At 37.1% G+C, this 20,035-nt stretch overlaps 1 protein-coding gene across 1 annotated transcript in view; it reads left to right on the plus strand.

Moving 5' to 3' along the window:
- The first annotated feature begins 948 nt into the window (after window positions 1-948).
- Window positions 949-20,035, plus strand: part of LOC120297553 (contactin-2-like) — a 43,602-nt gene continuing 24,515 nt past the window's right edge. The window contains exons 1-2 of the mRNA XM_039320291.1: window positions 949-1,318; window positions 16,029-16,139. Of these exons, the coding sequence (XP_039176225.1) occupies window positions 16,085-16,139 (55 nt within the window). The 5' untranslated portion in view covers window positions 949-1,318; window positions 16,029-16,084. The remainder of the gene's footprint in view (window positions 1,319-16,028; window positions 16,140-20,035) is intronic.

Raw genomic sequence — 20,035 nt, forward strand, 5'->3', positions numbered from 1 at the left:
AATAGAAATGTAAAAGGAAGAATTCAAAGTGTATTAAATATAGTTAGAAATAGTTGCATTGTTGCTTCTGCTAATTCTTAATGGACTTTTTTTTACTAATTTAGGATGGAGTAAAGAGGCTTTAAAGATTTCTTTAAAATATTTGAATGGGGTAAAATATGGGATGTTGTATTTTAAAAGATGATAATAAATTGTTAATGTTAACTATACTTGCTGGAGATGAAGGGGGAGGCTTTTTCTATTGTTTGTTTATTTTTCTTTTCTTTTTTTCCTAATTTTTATTTTTTTTATCTTTTGCACTTTGCATTACTTTTATCTATATAATATAAATCTAATCCTTAATAAAATGATTATAAAACAAAAAGAAAGAAAAAAGAAATATACAGCTACAGTTATATTGGGAAGCACAACATTAAAATCTCAAATTAAGTTCTGCTTTCAGTCAAGAGTGCTATTATTGTAGCTTTTAACATACTTCAGCCAAGAACAGGTAATGAAGGATTGTTCATCTTGCTATGAATCCTAGCAATTGGGAGCAGCAACATTTGCAAAAAAAAAAAAAAAAAAAAAAGGGAAGATGCTGGTCAAAGTCCTTCAGCAAGACCTTGCTTGCTGGACGAGCAATTTCGAGATCAAATATTCTCTCGACCAGGAACAGGTTCGAGGTCGGAATTTCTTTGCCATTGTAATTGCTTGAGGTGGGATGGGGGCAGAGATCGGCTTCTAACGCTAACCATTAAACCATTTTGTTTCCCCCACGGCCTAGAGGCCGGAGGAACCCAAAGCAACCGGACCTAGTTCAGAGAAGTGTTAAAAGGAGGCTGTCTCCCTGAAACGAGAAGGGCGCCAAAAGAGGCAGCCGCGCAGCTGAAGCCCGACAATTATGGGTGGAGCTGCAAGTCACTCTCTGCCTCGAGCGCTGCCTGGTGCTGGCAAACGAGGGAAAGGCAGAGTGGAAAGGGAGGGGGGAACCCCCTCTTTAGCCCCTTGAACGCTGCTGGAGGGCGGACGCGCGCAGGGAAGAGGGAGGGGAAGGGAGGAGCACATCCTTATGCAGAGATGCTGCAGTGGCTCAGGGCGCGCACACACAACACGGGCAAGCGGGCAGCAGCGGCGGCAGTTGCAACAGCAGGAGGTGGAGGTGGTAGAGGAGGAGGAAGAGGAGGAGAAGGAGGAGGAACAGGGAAAGGCTCACCTGCAAAGGGAGGACCGGCAGCAGAGCGAGAGGCGTTTGCTGCTGCGCCGGAGCTTCTGAGGCGTTCCTTGCCCCGGCGCGCCACGCACAAACACGTGCCGATCCAGCCACTCTGTGCCTGAGGTAAGAGGGCGGGCGGCTTGTTTATTCTCGAGACTTTGCTTCCCGGAAGCCATGGAGGGTATCGGCTAACTTTCTAGCCCTCTTGGCGGAGCCCGTTCTCGAGAAAGAGAGAGGGAGAGAGGCCGGGCGCTTGTGTGCAGGCAGCTGAGCGAGAGCATGACATCAGCGAAGCATCCCACGCAGGGAGAGATGGCTGGGGCTTGCTCAAGAGCCCGCTCGTGCCAAAATAACTGTAGCGGGCCGTCCTGGAAACTGAAAGAGGTGGCGGCGAAAAGAGAGAAGCCAGGACACCAGGGCGGAAATGATTGAGGAGGATCCTGTGAAAAGTGTTGCTCTGAGAGAAGCGATGGTGGGACGGGGGAGAAAGTGAGGGCTTCTCGGCTTGGACGCCAGACTGGCCCTACGTCGAAGGGGACCTAGGAGAACCCCTTTCGCACCTGGGAGAACCCAAGGACGCCCTCGGGATACTGGGAGCGTCCGTCTTCCTCTCCTCACTAAGAGGAGCGCAGATTTCTGAGATGTGCGGGGGTTCTCCTTTGGGGAGGTCTGTTAAGCCCTCCTGCAGAGGGCAACTGGAAATGCCGGAGGTGGCTGTGGAAGGGGTTTGCGGGAAGGGGCATTTTGTGATGAGACGGCCTTTGTGCAGCGGAATGGAGGAAAGGGCTCTTGTGCCAAATAGCCTTTCATCCATTGATTGCAGGTTTATTTTGGACCTTCTTAAACCAGGCCTGCACTTCTTATGATCTGCCAAGCTGAAGAGTCCATCAGGTTTATAAGGAGGCCAACCAAAAGCTAGGAAAACTGCTGCGTTTTATGCCTGGAACTTCTAAGCACTGGAGAAAGGGTGATAATTAAGTGTAGAAAGAGAAAGAGAACAATATTTGGTCAATATATACATTTGGCATGGTAGATCATAAATTGTATAAGTCATCTGTTGATTTTGAAGATTAAAATTTCCAGATTAAAATTAGAAAGTGTCACTCTCCACCGTGAGCTTCTTCTCATTTTGCTCTGATGATCTGAAAACTATTACAGTCTTCTGTGCTGAAAATAATTTACCTACCATCTTGTTATCACTTCAATCCAAGAATAAGATCTTTTTATCTCTTTACATTTAATGTATTTGGAGCACTGTTTTTTACAAAAGCTTTTTTCAATTTTCTCTTGTTAAATCTACGTATCCGTGCTATATAGATGCCTCCTAGTTCCTGGTGATAAGACAACGGGCTTCCAAAACTGAGATTTGTCTATAAAACTTAAATGCTGATTAAATGGAAGATACCCCCTTCCCCTTGGTATACTAGGATCCCCTCTTTTCCTTTCCTGTTGGTTACAATAGGAGGGAATTTTCCATAGCTGGAAAGAGGACTTTGATTGGATCTTTCTCGTAAGTGAAGCAGGTCTGGATCTAGAAAAGCATTATGCCAGGAAACCTATCTATAGCTTTCACTGTTATAAACTTCATATATCTCATATTATAATGGTATTTTCTTGCTGATGGAGCTTCTTTATATTAGTGGGGACTGATAAAGTATCTTCCTCTGTAAGATTCCACCTTCTAATAATAAATGTAGAAATTTATCTTAGCATTTAAGGTGCCATAGAACACTTACTTATTTTAAATGGGCTAACAGAAATTTGGTGGAATGAAGCTGGTGGATAAACCAGCTAAAGGTATTACATTTGCTTAAGCATAAGCCTGGGGCTCTAAAACTTCACAATTACTGCTTCTGATTTATTTATTTGTTTGTTTATAACTCAAGGCGCCAAACATATCCAATATTTCTTCCTTCTCCCAAGTCACTCGCCTGGCTTTCATGCCTAAGGCAGGACTAGAGCTCACAGTTTCCCGGTTTCTAGCCTTGTGCCTTAACCACTAGACCAGTGTTTCTCAACCTTGACAATTTTAAGGCATGTGGACTTCAACTCCCAGAATTCCACAGCCAGCATTGCTGGCTGTGGAATTCTGGGAGTTGAAGTCCAAATGCCTTAAAATTGTCAAGGTTGAGAAACACTGCACTAGACCAAACTAGCTCTACACATGATGTACTTTACATTTTCCCTAAGTCCAACTTTAGTTTTATATATTCTAATTTGAAAATGACAACAATGTCTAAGTTTTTAATCGAGCAAATATTAGCAAGTGGATAAATATTGATTGCTTATAAAGCATTATAAAAATCAAATTCCAAAATCTCCAGGCTGTTTAGAAGTAATCATACTGTATATCATACACCACACACTGAAAGAGCAGGCTTTATTATGACATCCTCATCTTCCAAGCCAGACTCTGCTTATTTAACCATTAAATTTGATCTACGAATTGTTATCTGGATGACAGAATGAAGTGATCTTGGAGATTCACTATGTCACATTTCTGTTCCTCTAAGAATCATTTACCTGTCTGGCTACAAGCAAAAACACTTGGTTCTTTTCTTTTATTCATGTACACACAGCTATTAAAAGTCTTGCTAAGAATGTGTAGCAAGAAGTGAGATTACTAGAAATATGCAGGAAACAGCCTGAAACATGAATTAATGTGAGCAGAATGCAACTGCTTGATGAAAAATGCATTACCTGATGGGCTAGTTAGGGAAGTTGTACTATACCTGAGTCCTGAGCCATAGTTATATACTGTTGATACCTACATTTTTTTGGGGGGGGGTATAGCTAGTGATTATTCATAGGGATTTCAGGCTACTCAAAATGCAGGAGAAATTTGAAAGTCCTGCATCTTTTTATTTCTACCCATTCCTCATCTACATATGATGTAGGGGCTATTTAGGCTTGGCAAATTATGTATTGGTATGATTCCTGTATGTTTTTCAAAAAGCTTATGACTCAGTCAGAGAAGCCTTTCCCCAACATGAAGACCTAATGACAAAAAAACAATGCCCTGAATGTAATTCTGTCAGGGGTCCTACCATATGTAGATATTTTGCTTCATTTAAAAAATAGCAAAATAAATATGCAGATTTTGAACCATGTTATCTTAACACTCCTTTCCCTGATGTTCCTTTATACCAAACTTGAAAATTATTATTTTAACTTATCCTGTATATCTTGTGATCCTAATTTTTAATTTGCTGACACAATGATTTGGGATTTGTTTGCTGGAGAGTATGAGAGATGATCCAGCAAATGTAAAAGGTGCCAGTTTAGAAAAGTTAGTCTAAGCAATCAATAATATCTCTGATCGCTTGTGGAGTATAAAAACATGGGGGTGTCTGTAGCAACCATGATTGCCCTTCTTTTTCTTGAAATTGCTAGAAGCTTTGCTTTTTATGGAACCAAGTGATCCCATCTGCTTTGTGCTTGTTGTGAAAATCACAGCTTTCTCTTCTGATTGGATGGTGATGTATCCCAATTATTTTTAAGCAGTATTATATTTGTTTAGCAGAAAATAGCCTAAGTTAGAGAGATTTTCAGGAAGAAAGAAATACTATTGAGTCCTTTAACAAAAAGAATTCTGTGTTTCATGAAGTATAGCAATTATTTTTTCCTGCAGAATCAAAGTCAAAACATGGTTGCACTTCCGTGAAGCCTCTGTCTGCTAAGATCATGCAGTTCATAAACACATGCAATTTAAGTATATTTCAAACCTTGCTTGCTTCTGGTTCAGACTTCAAGACCAGGTTTCGGAAAAGCTCTTACCATAAAAGAGTTTCTGATGATCCAAAAGACAGGAATAGCTGTCTAAACCAAATATCAAAGCATTATTAACTCATGTGCTGAAGTTTAGTTAGTGAGAGTGGACAGTTCCTTTGAAAAGGGATTCTAGGAGAATATTTGCATCACTGTGAGTTAATAATAAGCATGACACTTTCCATTACTTATCTTGCTCTTCAGGCCCAAATCCTTTTCCAGAAGCATTGACTTTTGTGTATGTCATTTTGATCTGCTCTTTCTGAAATTGTGACACTGTATGGAAGGAAATTATATCAGGGAAAGCCATAGAGTGGTCATTGAATTATATTGTTGAATTATCTGGGTTGAGGGGGACATTATACTTATTAACAACTCTCAAATTATCAAAACAATATTTATGATTGAAAATATTATCAAAATATTTTTAATGGTATATACTTAAAACTATGAATGCTCCCAGACAACAAACATGGCTAGCATTCTCTATCGTGTCCCTATCAACATGATTGTAAAGAAGGAACAACAACAACAACAGAGCCATCTCTTTAAGTGAGGTGATCAGCCGCGGTCTTGAAAAGGAGATTAATGTTAATAATTCTCTTTTTTTCTCCATGAATTATTTTTTGTATTTTTTTCTGGAATTTGAAACAGCTAATGCCTCATTATTAGCTTAGCTATACTTCATTATTTATGTTAGGGATATAAAAAGAGGTTGGATTTGAAAGTATTTCAGTTAAATTTCCATGCTGAACTGATCTTTCAAATTTCTTTCTCTTATCTCATAGCCCTTGTTCAGTTACGTCTCCGGGCTAAACACAGGAAGGCAAAAGAAAGAGGAAAAAACAGGTTTTTATGTGCATTGCCATCTTGACTTTTTTGACCATACTGTGCAGACACTCCTGAGCCAGTGAAACCCTTTATATGGTGCTGCATGTGGCTGCATCACGTTCTATACATTCTCCTGTCATTCTAAACAGTCTCTTATGGCTTCCTTATTTCTTTCACTTCAAATCTCTTTTGCTGTTTATTCACTGCTCTTGCTTCTTAGAGTCGCTCTGTCCTCCTGTTGCCATTCAAACAAATTTTCCTGAATTGTTTCATGCTCTTTTCTACTTTTCGCTCCCCATAAACAATCTCATCCACTTACTGTAGCAGCAGCAATTCATATCTCAAATATTCTTAATCTTTATTTTTTTACTTATTTACTGATTATTTTTACAGTCATCTTAAAGCATTACTTTAAGAGCAGAAAGAATAATTTAAATTTTGAAAATGATATTTTCAAAACAAGTAATAAAAAACAGCATTTTAATTATTTAAAAGTTTATTTCTCTTACTATTTATTTAAAAAGAAATAAAACTGAGGGAGCAGCGGTATCAGAAATGTTGTCAGTCTGATGGATCTCTATCTTAATTCATGGTCATATTCATTCTCTGAGAATAAATCATTTCCAGTCACTATGTCAAATTGATTTTATTGACCTTTTTTGTATCCTGCACATAATCTAAAATTAGCTTCTGTTTTATTTAATAATAGAAACAAGTCTCCTCCTGCCCACCTGTATGCATTGTTCTAAAGTGAATATGGATCCAAATAAGAACTAGATTGTCTAATATGAATAGAGGAGATCAAGGCAAACCCATGGCTTCAACCTCTGTTAACTAAATCCTTCTTTTCCCCCCCTTTGATTATCATCTTGCCATATTAAAGGTGGTAGGGAATTGGAAAGGTCCTACACTCCTTTGTGACTTTGAATTGATCAATAAGGGCATTAGTCTACTATGAATGTTTTAATTTTCTTGAAGCCTTTACAGCCTTAAAACAGCTGAACGTTCCATGACCTTTATGAAGGGAAGCCAGCAGATATTAATCAGTATCTGATTTTGATCATCAGTCAACTTCCATTAAGAAAATAAAAAAATCAGTGATCTGCAGCATACAATAAGCAGAACCAAAGATAAATCCCTGGTGCATCTTTGAACTAATTGAAAAACAAGTAGGAGAATTGAACAGGTTTTAGTTCTGTTCTTTCAGTCAGTGAGAAAATCTGTCACCAGAAGCTTCCAAGTGCAAAGAACTGCTCTAAAGTATGCAAAACAGGAAAGGAAATTGGTAGTACAGCATCACATAAGCAAAAAGCATTGAGGCTTTACCCCCTTTTTTCCCAGCTGAATTATAGCTGCTTCCCACATGCTAATGAACTAAAGATCCTTTCTTTGTTCTATCTCACACTTGCAGAAAAAGTCAAGAGGCCAAGATTGACACAGTCCCTACAAAGTCACTAAGTCTCCACAAAGTATGATCCAGACCAGGCTGAAAGTATGATACCATATCAATTAGAATAGATGTGGAAGGGATCTTGAAGGTCTTCTAGTCCAATCCCCTGCTCAAGCAGGACACCCTATATCATTTCAGATAGGTGGCTGTCCACCTATCTTTCTTAAAAACCTCCAATGATGAAGCATCTACAACTGAAGGCAAGCTGTTCCACTGGTTAATTTTCTCACTGTTAGGAAATCTTCCATGTCATCAGGGGAAAGGTTAGTTAAAATTCAGTGGAGAGTTTAAGAAATCCAGGTAAGCAAGATAAGTTGTCACAAATGTTGGGGTTTTTTTTACAAGTAGAGAACTGTCCATGTGTGCTTTTACACTTGGACCCAATTCAGCTGGTATTCCTTAGTATTTGACATAGCAGCCACTCTCAAGGAAACAGTTACTCCTAAGTAACCTAGGATTGCTCTGCTTAACTCTGTTTTACCTTAGGAATCAGAGGCTAAGGAGTCAGTTAAGGAGCTTGAGCAAAGGAGTCTGTAAAGGTAATAGTAGAAGATTCATTTTAGGTCCAAACCAAATGCTTAATCTCCAGTCGGGTGGGATTGGGGATGGAGAGTTATTGTGAGTTCTGTTGCTGTGCTTTCCATCAGAGTCCTTTTTCTTTTGGGTCTGAACTCATTACAGCATCATCCTTCAAATGCAACGTATCTTCCAAATGACCAAGAGTAATATACAGACTTTCTGATTTTAATCTCTCACACTTCGTTCAGAATGTATTTTGTTAAACATGTAAGTTGTATTGTCAAACTCATGTGATATTCATTGCAAAACATTTTATATCTACTAATTCTCTACAAAGTTGACATGTGATTCTTTGTTCAGAAATAGGCTTTATTTCATGATCCTGAAATTAATCCCAACTGATTTTGCAGGTAGGTCCTAGATTGAATTTCATTAATTTCATCTCACATTAAGATCTGTGATACATTTTAATGGTGTGCCTCTACTGTGGGTCACATGTGATTTCATATCCATGATTATGGGCTTAGAAAGATACTTTTCAGGAAAGCATAACAGAATTGTTACTGCATCTTTCTTACTGTGAATTCCAAATTTCCTCTTTTGTACATTTGAGCACTGCAAAGGTGTATCCTTGTTACCCAACTATTTATAGTTTGTCCATAGTATGGGATGGTATTGCATTCTGGGTTCCCCAGTCATGTTTGTTACTGCCTTGATCATTCTGCAGATGCTATTAAGTATGAATTAAAGATTGTGGAGGTCAGGATATTTATATGATTTCTTAGAAGAAAGAGACAGCAATGATACAAGAAGATCTTTAGCTCCAATATTTTTTCCTGTCAATGGTAAAAAAAGAATGTCCAGATTAACTGTTTCTATATCCATATAAAACTAAAATAAAAACACTATAAATGTTAAAAAATAAAACAACTTTGAATACTATTTGAAGGGCTGCAGCATTATTTTCATAACTCTATTCATGAATTTCTCTGCTGGATTCATCAGATGAACAGATGAAAGACTGTGGGGTTAGTTTGATAAATTAATCACTTTTATGCCAATCATTTAACTCTCATACTCCATTTTCCAAACTCTGTAATTTAGTAATAATGAACACATTTGCACTGATGCATTTTTAATTCTACATCTGCTACGACTCTATTTTTCTGACTTTGTTTGTGTACTTTTAGGAAAACAGGAGCTTTCCCAGGGATGGAATAAATAAGATTGGTTAATTTCTATGGGATGCTATTGTTAAAGACACAAGAGCGGGGCCAAGAAAAATGTGGAGTCCTTAATTCGGAGCCAAGATATATACTTTTTTAACATTTAAATCGTGAATTAAAGTACACATAGCAGTGATTAGGGTAAATTGCTTTGTTTGAACAAATAATTTTTCTTTAGCCACTGAGGTATTTGCTCATTTTTATAGGTAAACTTGTCCACTGTCAAAAACTGCTGCTGAGTAAACAAAAAAGACAACAACTATTATATCCATCAAAACAGGTTAAAATCTAAGTTCCCTTATAGTAGGTTTTCTCTTGAATTTTTGTTTTTGTTTTTAATTTAAATTAATTATATAGTTGTCCATCTCATAAAACTAACTCTAGGTAATATTCAAAAATTAAAACATGCATGACAGCATACAACCTATGATACCCATGGCAGCATACAACCATGGCAAGGATGAAACAAATACCTAGGGAAACAGCCAGATCTTCAGCAACTTATAAAGGGCTATCCTCAGTGCGGGAACCTGAATTAATAGATGGCTCTCTAGCCTGTGCTTGAACACGCCCAGAGAGTTTTTCTGTCTGAACAATTGGTTCCATTGTCAAACTGCTGTTAGTGTTAGGATTTTTTTCCATTGGAATTTACTGGCAGATATATCTGTGCTCTAGTTAGCCTTATTAATAATACTATTTCAGGCTACTCCTGATAAAGTGTGTAAAACTATAGTCCTGGAAAAAAATCTGTTTTGTGCCGTTTTTCCCCCCCAAGATATTTGATAAAGACAGAATCAGCTTGTCTGAGAACTTTAATCATGAATGGAACAGACCCAAAAGTGCAGAGGCACTGGCTATTACATCAGTTCCTTGATCATGAACCCTGCCTGTATGCCATCGGTGCTTCTGAAACAGCTAACCTTTGACGATTAGTGGAACTTTCCTACACTTTCCTAAGTGTCATTTGTTAATCAGGGAATGGAAGCATTAGCATTCATCAGTCCATCTCATTTCCCACAAGATAAAGACCCACAAGTTACGTCCGTACCTGGTGCTGTGTGGCATTTTGAAAACTGCTGTCCAAATGTGGGTGGATCCAAGGTCCACCCACAATTTGGGGCTGGGGAAATTTGAAAAGAATGAAGTGAATGCCTTCAAAAAAAATTATGGCATCTATTGTGCCACTTAAAGCCCACCAGCTTTCCACAAATGACCAAATGCTTTCTTCCATCCATTCTTGAATCCCTGGAAGCCACAGAATTGGTGCTAGTAGTCTGTATGTGCCCTATTGACTGCACACTTTCCTTATCACAGAGATAATTCTGGAGTGATCTCTCAGAGGAAGAAAAAACGAAATGATCTAGCTTAAGATGAAAACAAGTATTTTATTTGTTCTGGCATGTTAAAGCATGTCATCTGCCATCCACAAAGCAAATTCCATTGCAACGTTCAGAAACCTCAGATATCTTAACATATTGAAGTTTTTATGTTAAATGTAAATATTTAAAATATTTTCTGTGATTGTGACAACCTTATATTTGAAAGTTTATATGGAGAACTACACTGGTCAGAAAGCTAAACTGACTGCTGATTCTTCCTCAGTGTACAATTGTTGCTTTATGAAACAACCTTAAAATTTGACACAAAAAAATAGTAGGAAAATTGTATTCACTTGTTAAAATGAGTGTGTTTCGCCTTCTCCCTTTTAGGGCAGACACTGAGCTGTCATTCACATGACATATAGATGTGTTTATCCAATGGAAGTTTAGCTGCTTCTCTGATAGAGATGATGTGGCTCTTGCTAACCCTGAGTCCACATTCTCACTCTCCTTTGTGGTTATAAGAATTATGGGGGTATCTCTTAATTGGATTTAGCAACACTTTTTTCCTCCTGCTTACAACATTCATGTGGGTTGGATGATTTTTATCCACTTATGTGATCACAGCTGGCAGAAAATTCACACATCTTAGCTGTTACTTAATTTAGTTGTTAAACATCCTGAGGCACCAAAGATTGACGGGCGACTGCACACATCTACCCTCATTGCCAACCAGCTATGAACAGATGGGACCAATGCCACCCTGGGACTATATGACAAATGGTGACCAGTGAGGCAAAGCCAAGCAAATAGGGATGCCTAGCCTGACTTTTAAGTCTGGAGGTCAGTGTTTACAGATGATCCACAAGAAACTATGTACGTCGTAATTGAAAATAGCTGCCACATTAGTCTTTTATATTTTCAGGTAGATAATGCTTCACTTGATCTATAAGCAGATGAGAAGAAGAAAGCTCACTCTTATCTAAAGTAGATTTTAACAATCAGAACATACAAGAAAGTAGAGGTTTTGAAGGGAAGGAATGCCGATTTTAGTATCATTTTAGAAATCATTAAACCTTGAGTACTGTGGCCATTTCTTACCCCAGAAAGCAAAAGAAACTAAATCAAGGTCTGGACTTTCAGAACAGCAGGACTGAGAGTTCAAATTATTGTCAGTCGTGGCCCACTGAGAGGCTGGAAAAAGACAGGAGAGTTAAAGCCTGAAAAATATGGCAGTTCTACTGTTTTCTTTTATGATGCGATTGACTATTCAGCCACTTAACTCCCCTGGCACTATAGTTTGTTTAGCTATATACCCAGGGAGAGAAGGGACAAGATTCACTCTAATTCACACACAATATCTATATTTTATAAAGCAAACAAGTGAGAGACAGAAAGAACACAATTATATACCTGCTTTTTCTGGCAAAAACCTTCAGATTTCACTAGCTAAATGTAGTTATTCCTTTACTGATTGACCTTCTGAGCAAAACCAGGAAGATTCTGATTTTTTTTTAGTCTTTTAAATAAAAATTGTGGAAAGATCACGATGAAATATTGTCTATTCACAGATGCCCTACCTTTTGAATAACTTAGCTCTGTTTTATTCAGTTCATAGCTGTTCACAAATTGTATAAAGGTATACTTTTAAGGTAATGTTAGGAGAAGAATTTCTAATCAGATTGCATTTTAAGTGCACACAAACACACACACACACACACAGAGAGAGAGAGGGGGGGAGAGTGTAAAGATTTTGTTGCTATGGTGGAGGTAAGATAGTAGGGCTCAGCTGGCTGATTCTGCTAATCCCATAATAGTCACTCTGTAATATTGTCTTTCCACAATGTAAACCAAGCATATTGAGCGTGAAGATGCAATAGAAGTAAAAAAAAAAAAACCTGCATTCCATCTTTCATCTATGGCTCATTGCATATTTTCTTTTTCAGTACTTATTATAGGATTGTTCACATGGCTAAGTATAATTTCTACAATAGAGTTTAAAATAATGTGCTAAAGAGTTAAAGCAAAACTTCTCAGAATTATCCCATTGATGTGCAAATAACAAGAAAATTCTCAAATTGCCTTTTCTTTCCCCTCTCTTCTGGTTTCCACTTCAAATTTCTTGCCTTAACATTGAAAGTGTTTTTGCTTACTTTTCTTTTATTAGAAAGAGCTGAGTGAGAAAATGCTACGCAGGTGGTAAGTGTAGCACTGGACATTGTGGATTCAGCAAGCCTTTCTTGCGTGGTATACACAGAGGAAACCAAATAATGATGTAAATAGAGAATAACAAAATTTAAATAAAATAATAATGTAAAATTTGGACAGCGTCTTCAAGAGGGTAGGTTCAGTGTTATGTCTGCACATGCTAAATTCAGATAGCAGATCTGTGGAAGTTAAAATGTACTTGCTTTTTTTAGAATTGTCATGTCTCTTTCCATCTTGCATTAGCAACTTTTACATTATAAGAAAGCTCAAGTTATTGTAGTTTATATCGGAAAACCCCTTAAAATGTCCAGCCAGCATAGGTTAGCCATTGTTTGAGCTGACAGAAGCCTTCAGATGTAAAAGCCAATACAGAAATGTACTGTACTATAATATGTAAAGTATGTCTTTGCAGTCAGCCTAAAACTGAGCCTCTGAAACAAAAGTTGGAATATAATTCTAATAAATAATAATTAAATGTTTAAGATACAATTTCCAAATTGAACTTCTCTCTGGGCATGGCATGATTGTTGGCCTATGTGAGATGACATCTTCACATAAATGCCCTATTTCCCATACTCTCATCAGACAACATGACACAAGTATGTAATTGTATCATTGCTTGATGTATACATATAGTTTTGATGTTATTACTGTTTGTTGTAGACAATGCTAGTGCTAGCACGTGCTAGTGATTGAGGTTTTTCTTAACATAGCTAGAGAACAATCTTATATCCTATATGAGCATAACCAAAGCCAGACCTCATGGCCAAAAGAGAGAGTCTTATCTATCATTGCATAGCATGATGGAAAGAAGAGATGCTAAAGCTAAACCACAAGCTCACTATACACTGAACTTGGTTTTGATACATAACAATCACTGGAATTCTTTGTAATAGCTTTTGAACTCTTCTGCAATAACATTTCTTATCAGAGCCTGATGTGAGTGATTGTTAGGAAGCTGGGAAACCCATGGAAGAGAACATAGACATAAACATAAAACAGGCAAGAGATAGTGGGCACACTAGTTGACATTGTATCTCACAAATGGCAACTTGGTCCAGGAGGAGAGAAATCTAGGAGACTGGATGTTAAATCACTCTGCACTGATTAACTCACTGTAATTGAGTTGTGAATTTCCTCTTACAGTTTTTAAAGATTTGGTATTTACCCTAGACCATAGGTGTCAAACTTGATCATGTCACGTGACGTATCGTGATGGATTGTAATGTTTTTTGCCTTTGTGGAGTCGGGGTGGACATGGCCTGCGCATGATGCATCTGGCCCATGGAATGCTAGTTTGACACCCCTGCCCTAGACTCACATTAAAGGTACATTGCTGAAGTGTTTGTAATACTCCTTCCTTGAACTTTCTCAGCTGCATGGGAAACATCTGGATGTTGACATCTGGATTCTTGTATGCCTATTAAATATTTGTAGTCCCGCATGCTTGGGAGAAATCAGGCAATGGCTTCATGGATATATCCATCCAACATACTTGGTATTAATAATGCAGAAGTTGCCCTGCAATTTGTTTGCAACTTTTCAGTCTCTCCCATCACCTGTTATTTCCATATGGTCTCCAATCCAAGTATTAATTAGATCTAGCCATGTTTAGCTTTCAAAGATCAACTGATTGTTTTGGTTGCCCATGTTTCTGGAAGAGGAGATTCCAGGAGCCTGAAAAGGCAGATGGTCTTTCTACTTCATAAGAAGCCAGGCCTGGATTCCATAGCCTAAATAACTTCCATCCTTTCACCAACTCCCCTTTCTAGGGAAAGTTGCTGAGAAAGTGCTAAGGCTGCAACAACAGAGATTTCTAGATGGTATTATCTACATATAGGAATCTGCTTTCAGATGAGGCGTGGAATAGAGACAGAGAGCTTTTCTCATGGTTGACTTTTGGTAGGCCTTGCACTTATGGAACATGACCCTCCTTGTCCTTCTACACTTCCTGGTAGATTTAATTATTGTCAACTACAGTTGACAATATTGCAGTAGTTCCATTTCTACTGGGTGGCTACAGTTATTAAGGCAATTAGCTAGAGTTCTAACCATCTGACATTCTGCTATGGATTTTAGTCCTGTGGCCCAGAATTCAATCCTTTCTCCATCCTATTTAACTTCTACATAAAGTTGTTGCAGAAGGTAATTTGTTGATTCAGAATATGGTATCATTAACATGCTGATACACAACTGTTCATCTTTATTCTGGATCCAATGAAGATGCATTCATAACGGAGAAAATTGCATGTTTGAAAGGATTCTAAAATATTCTATTATAGAGAATTCTCTGTTATGTGGCAACAAGTTTCCCCTTGTAACTTAGAAGAATCTTTTCAGCTCTGTGCAAAGATTGATCCTATAAGAGAGACAATTGAAATCAGTCTCCAAAGGGAATACATGTGAAAATATAGCAGTTAATGATCAAGGATGTCTGTCAAGGATGCAAAAATGAAACATGGAAAGGTCCATTTAGACTAGAATAGTTTCTTATCAATTAGCTTTTGTTCTGTTCCTGGGCTATATTAAGATATTAGAACAAAGGAAGGCAAAAAATCCAAATAGTATCAATTATTGCCTTTTGTTGATTATATTCCCTAAGTATTTTGTATTTGCTTCTGATATTGCTTTGTTCCAATTAAATTACATTAACTAATTAATTAAATTACTTTGTTTTGTGCCTTTTCCCTTTATAAAAAATTCCTATTCCTTTTTATTGTCAATTCATTGTCAGTATATTACTGAATTTAATTTTTTTTATCCTTGTATATTATTCATATTATTACATGAATAAATTGTTCCCTTAATAAAAATGTGATATGTGTTTTGGAAATATATAAACATTTAGCAACAGAAACAAGAGCTGCAGATTTTGAATATATGCCTTATTGTAAGCATTTGTTATAGCCATGCTATTCATGGATAGCATTTTGTTGTGGACTTTAACCATTTAGATATTTACAACTATCCCAAATCATAATTTGAATAAGGATATTTTTTATTTTCTCTGAAAAAGAAATTGTGAACCATAAGCATATTCAGAGCAGTTTTTGGAAACACTTTATTGAGCTCCAGGAGCATCTGTAATTTCTTAACATTTTCTCTCAGTGAAGACTATTTTAAGAGCTGAGTTATCTGATCAACAATTTCATGCCTCTCATCTTTGCTAAACTGCACCACTGTACTATACTTTTTGGGTTATGCAAGGAACTCTGTGTGTGTGTGTGTGTGTGTGTTTGTGTGTGTGTGTTTCCAATATTTTAATATTCTTAATAGATATTTTACAGGAAAATGGAAGGGAGATCCTAGAATTGGATTAGAGCATATTTAAAGAACAAAGCATAACATTATGGAAGTCTTACTAATTGTAAACTATTATTTAAGCAATTCCATTTAACAGAGATAAGAGATTATACTGCTGGCTAGTAAGTAATAGTAAAGTAGTAATTTGCAAATATAGCTTTCAGTGTCTTGGTAGAATTATCAACAATTGCACACATGTTTTCTTACAGATTCACACTCTGTTCTTCTGTTTGCTGAATTGTCTTTCACCTACTGAAGCCTACAAATGGGAAAGTCTGCAGAACTTCTCTTATTTTCATTAGTAACAATCTCTTCTACAGGTAAGAGTTTCTTTGAAGGGTTCATTCATATTTAGATGAGCATAAGGACTGATCAAATTAATGCCAGTTAAGTAACAAAATTATTTGTATTTTCATCTAGCAATCACGATATTAAGTTATACAAGAAGGATAACTCAGCTAACATAAATTTCTATATGTTTTCCTTTTAAGTCATGTACTTACAATGTAACCTAGATATGTCTGCAAACAGAATTTATAAAGCTATTTATAATGATTTTTGTACTAAGTAGGAAAACCAAAATTAAAGAATCAGACATTGTATATTAACCTTATTAGAAAAAATGTCTTTATTTTTTGGGGAGTTACATAGAAGTTTTTTAAAAATGTCATTTATCTATTTATGATATTCTAAATATCAGAATCCTTTTGTATTTTCTGTCCTTTACCTAATGCGTAAACCTCTGCTTCTCATTGTATTCAAACTATTCATAGAAGTTTCATGCTATGCTTTAAAAGGTTGATCTCTCAATGGGAAGGCATTTCATTTTAGATGGCTAAGAATTAGATAATGCTTTGGTGCTAATTCGTCATCTTGGGAGAGGCAACTTCTATGTCCCTTATAAATATCTAATTACATTTTAATGTTTTTGGGGTCTCTTGGGAAGGTAGTTGGCCTAGATCAGGAGGCAATTAGCTTGTGTAGAAGCTAGTCTGGCCCACATATGTCAATGACATCAAGGCAATGCTAGGAGGTTTCTCTATTAACCAGCTGAATTTAGGAGACTTATTTTTTTGCATTCAAGCAGAGACCATAAGGATTAAATCATTTACAAAGCCCTACAGGAGCACTTTCTAATGGTTGATAACATATGACATAAAAGATTAGTATAATGATGGCCAGAAGGCTGGAAATACCTCATGGGGAGCATGAAAAAGAGCCAGGCAGAAGAAAAGCCACCGATTGATCCCATTGGGAGATCAACCTTTTTGAGAATAAAAATCTGGATTTGTAAAAAATACCTACCGTAGATATTTTCATCAATGTCAATATTATTTTCAATATATAGCTCAGGTCTTCAGCTCTAGAAAGTTCAGCAGCTCCAGAAGCCTTCCTCCCTCCCTATACTAAGCACATATACAGGACTATTACAGCTGCAAAAAATAAAATATGAGTTGTTCTAAAATGGGTGCTGACTCTCTTCATCACTTGCTTGGCAGCATTTGGAACTGAAAGGACTGTTACTCAGATCTGGCTAACCACAAACTTCTCTGCAGGATTATATAATGCCAAAAACTTGTAGCAACAGGACAAATGTTCTTATGTAATACATTGAAAACATTATCTAATAAACCACATGTGAAATAATTGTTAAAAGAACTTATAAATAGATCCAAAGAAGTGTCTCAGAAAAATATTGAAGGCAAAGCTAATTTAAGTTTTGCCCATCCTTCTGTTCTCTACTGAAGCTCAATATGGTCTATTATGATTTTCTACTTTCTTTGCCATATGGATGTAGGCTGTTCTACTTATGATCACTCAGAATTGTGTGTAGTATAGGATTTCTTTCCAAAGAAATATCCTGCAGCCTACAAAGCATACTCGGCAAGTGGTCCTCAATGGTACTACATCCACATGGAGAAAAGTAAGCAGTGGGGTACCACAAGGCTCCGTCTTAGGACCAACACTCTTCAATATCTTCATTAATGACTTAGATGAGGGAATAGAAGGGGAACTCATCAGATTTGCAGATGACACCAAACTGGAGGAATGACAAGCCCAGGATCCAAAAAGATCTTGACAAACTTGAACAATGGACCCTATCCAATAAAATGAGTTTTAATGTGGAGAAAAGCAAAGGTTTATATTTAGGCAGGAAAAATCAAAGGTTTAAGTACAGATTAGGCGAGACCTGGCTCAAAAACAGCAATTGTGAGAGGGACTTTGGAGTCCTAGTGGACAATCACGACTGAGCCAGCCGTGTCCAGCAGCAGCCAAAAAAGCTAATACAATCTTGGGTTGTATAAACAGAGGCATAGAATCAAGATCACGTAAAGTATTAGTACCACTTTATTAGTACCCTAGCATTAGTATCCTAGTAAGACCACACCTGGAATACTGCAATCAATTTTGGTCACCATACTACAAAAAAGGTGTTGTGATCTTGGAAAAAGTTCCGAGAAGAGCAACTAAAATGATCAAAGGCCTGGAGACTAAAACATGTGAAGAAGGGCTGCAGGACTTAGGTTTGGCTAGTCTAAGGAAAAGAAGAAATAGGGGTGACATGATAGCAGTATTCCAGTATTTGAGGGGCTGCCCCAAAGAAGAGGGAGTCAAACTATTCTCCAAAGCACCAGAGGGCAAGACAAGAAACAATGGTTGGAAACTGACCAAAGAGAGAAGCAACCTATAATTAAGGAGAAACTTCCTAACAGTGAGGACAATTAACCAGTGGAACAGCTTGCCTTCAGAAATCGTGGGCACTCCATCACTGGAGATTTTTTTTTTTTTTTTTTTAAGAAGAGACTAAACAGCCTTATAGCACAATCCTGAAAAGGCTTCCTCAGCTTTAGAGATCTCTGATTTCAGCAGGACTTGTTCTTATTTAACATAACTGCACAGCATTGTGGTCTTAACTACTGAATATACTTTCCTGGTTTTTGTGTTGGGATTTCTGCTAATCCTATTTTAAAATAGCATTGTTAGTGGCAGCACTTATTTTGTATGTTAATACTTATTAGAAACTTTATATAAGCTTGAATAATTCAGTTTAATGAAGAAAAATGTTTTGTCCGCAATTCCTTTATTTTTAAGCAACCAGGAATAGTTGATAAAAATTGTTTCATGGAGATAGATTTAGCCTTCCCCAGTGTATCAGATTCCTGATGTTTTTCACCACATAGAAAGGTATTAACAAATAACTCTTATTAACTCATTTAGTTCTAAGTTTTATGTTACTTGCTAATTGTTTTTTTTATTGAGATACTACTAAAACAGGGCCGAAAAATTTCTATCCTTCCAGATGTTACTGAACAATTTTTAACATTCCAATTTTCCAACTGGACCTGCTGAGAACTGCAATTCAGCAACAACTGAAGCACACCTGCAAAACTATTTTATCTCTGTTCTTAGATAGAAATATCCTATGCAATTTCCTCATTCATGGCACATGTCAGCCTTTAGTTGTGCCACAGATCCTGAGTTTATGCTTTAATGATACAATAATATAAATAGAAAAAATAAGACATGACCATGAGAGATTTCTACCATACCATCCCAATATTTACTCTATAAGAACCTAACAACATCATAAGTGCTTCATAAAGATACCAAATGCATGTTATTTTGGCATTTTATCAGATGCCTTGAAATCTCAGGAACAAATCTTCCCAGTCTTTTTGCACTTTTCACACTCCAATTCATAGCCATTATAGGAAAAGATGAGGGCAACAAGAAAAACAGGGAGGGAAAGCAGAGCCATGTAAAATAAAAAACCAAGATTAGCCAAGATTGGATTTTCTCGGTTAAGAAAATATACCATTGATATTTAGAGGCAGAAATCTGAGGTTTAACAAAAATGGCTTTTGAATGTGCAATTATCATGAATTATTTATTGAATTCTGAGTACTCTTAGCCAGTCCTCCCCGCCCCAACCAAAAAACTCTAAGCCTTGAGTACATCTGCTTTTAGCTATTGAAATGTCATTAGAAGATGACAATCTTCCTAAGCCAATATTCCATCCTTTGTTCCATCAGCGTCAAGGACAAGACCATTTCCAGCTGAGATAGGATAAGAGGGAGCAAAGGGTCCTGCAATTATTTTAATTAATCCAGCAATGCTTTATTATCAGTATGTGGATGTGTATATCGTGCTAACTTAAGAGAAGACAGACTGCTCAGATTGAAATGCAGAAGGCCCCACTTAGTGAGATGTACTG

This window comes from Crotalus tigris, unplaced genomic scaffold, assembly GCF_016545835.1.
Source record: "Crotalus tigris isolate CLP2741 ecotype Arizona unplaced genomic scaffold, ASM1654583v1 scf7180000017605.3043972, whole genome shotgun sequence".
Classification (NCBI taxonomy): domain Eukaryota; kingdom Metazoa; phylum Chordata; class Lepidosauria; order Squamata; family Viperidae; genus Crotalus; species Crotalus tigris.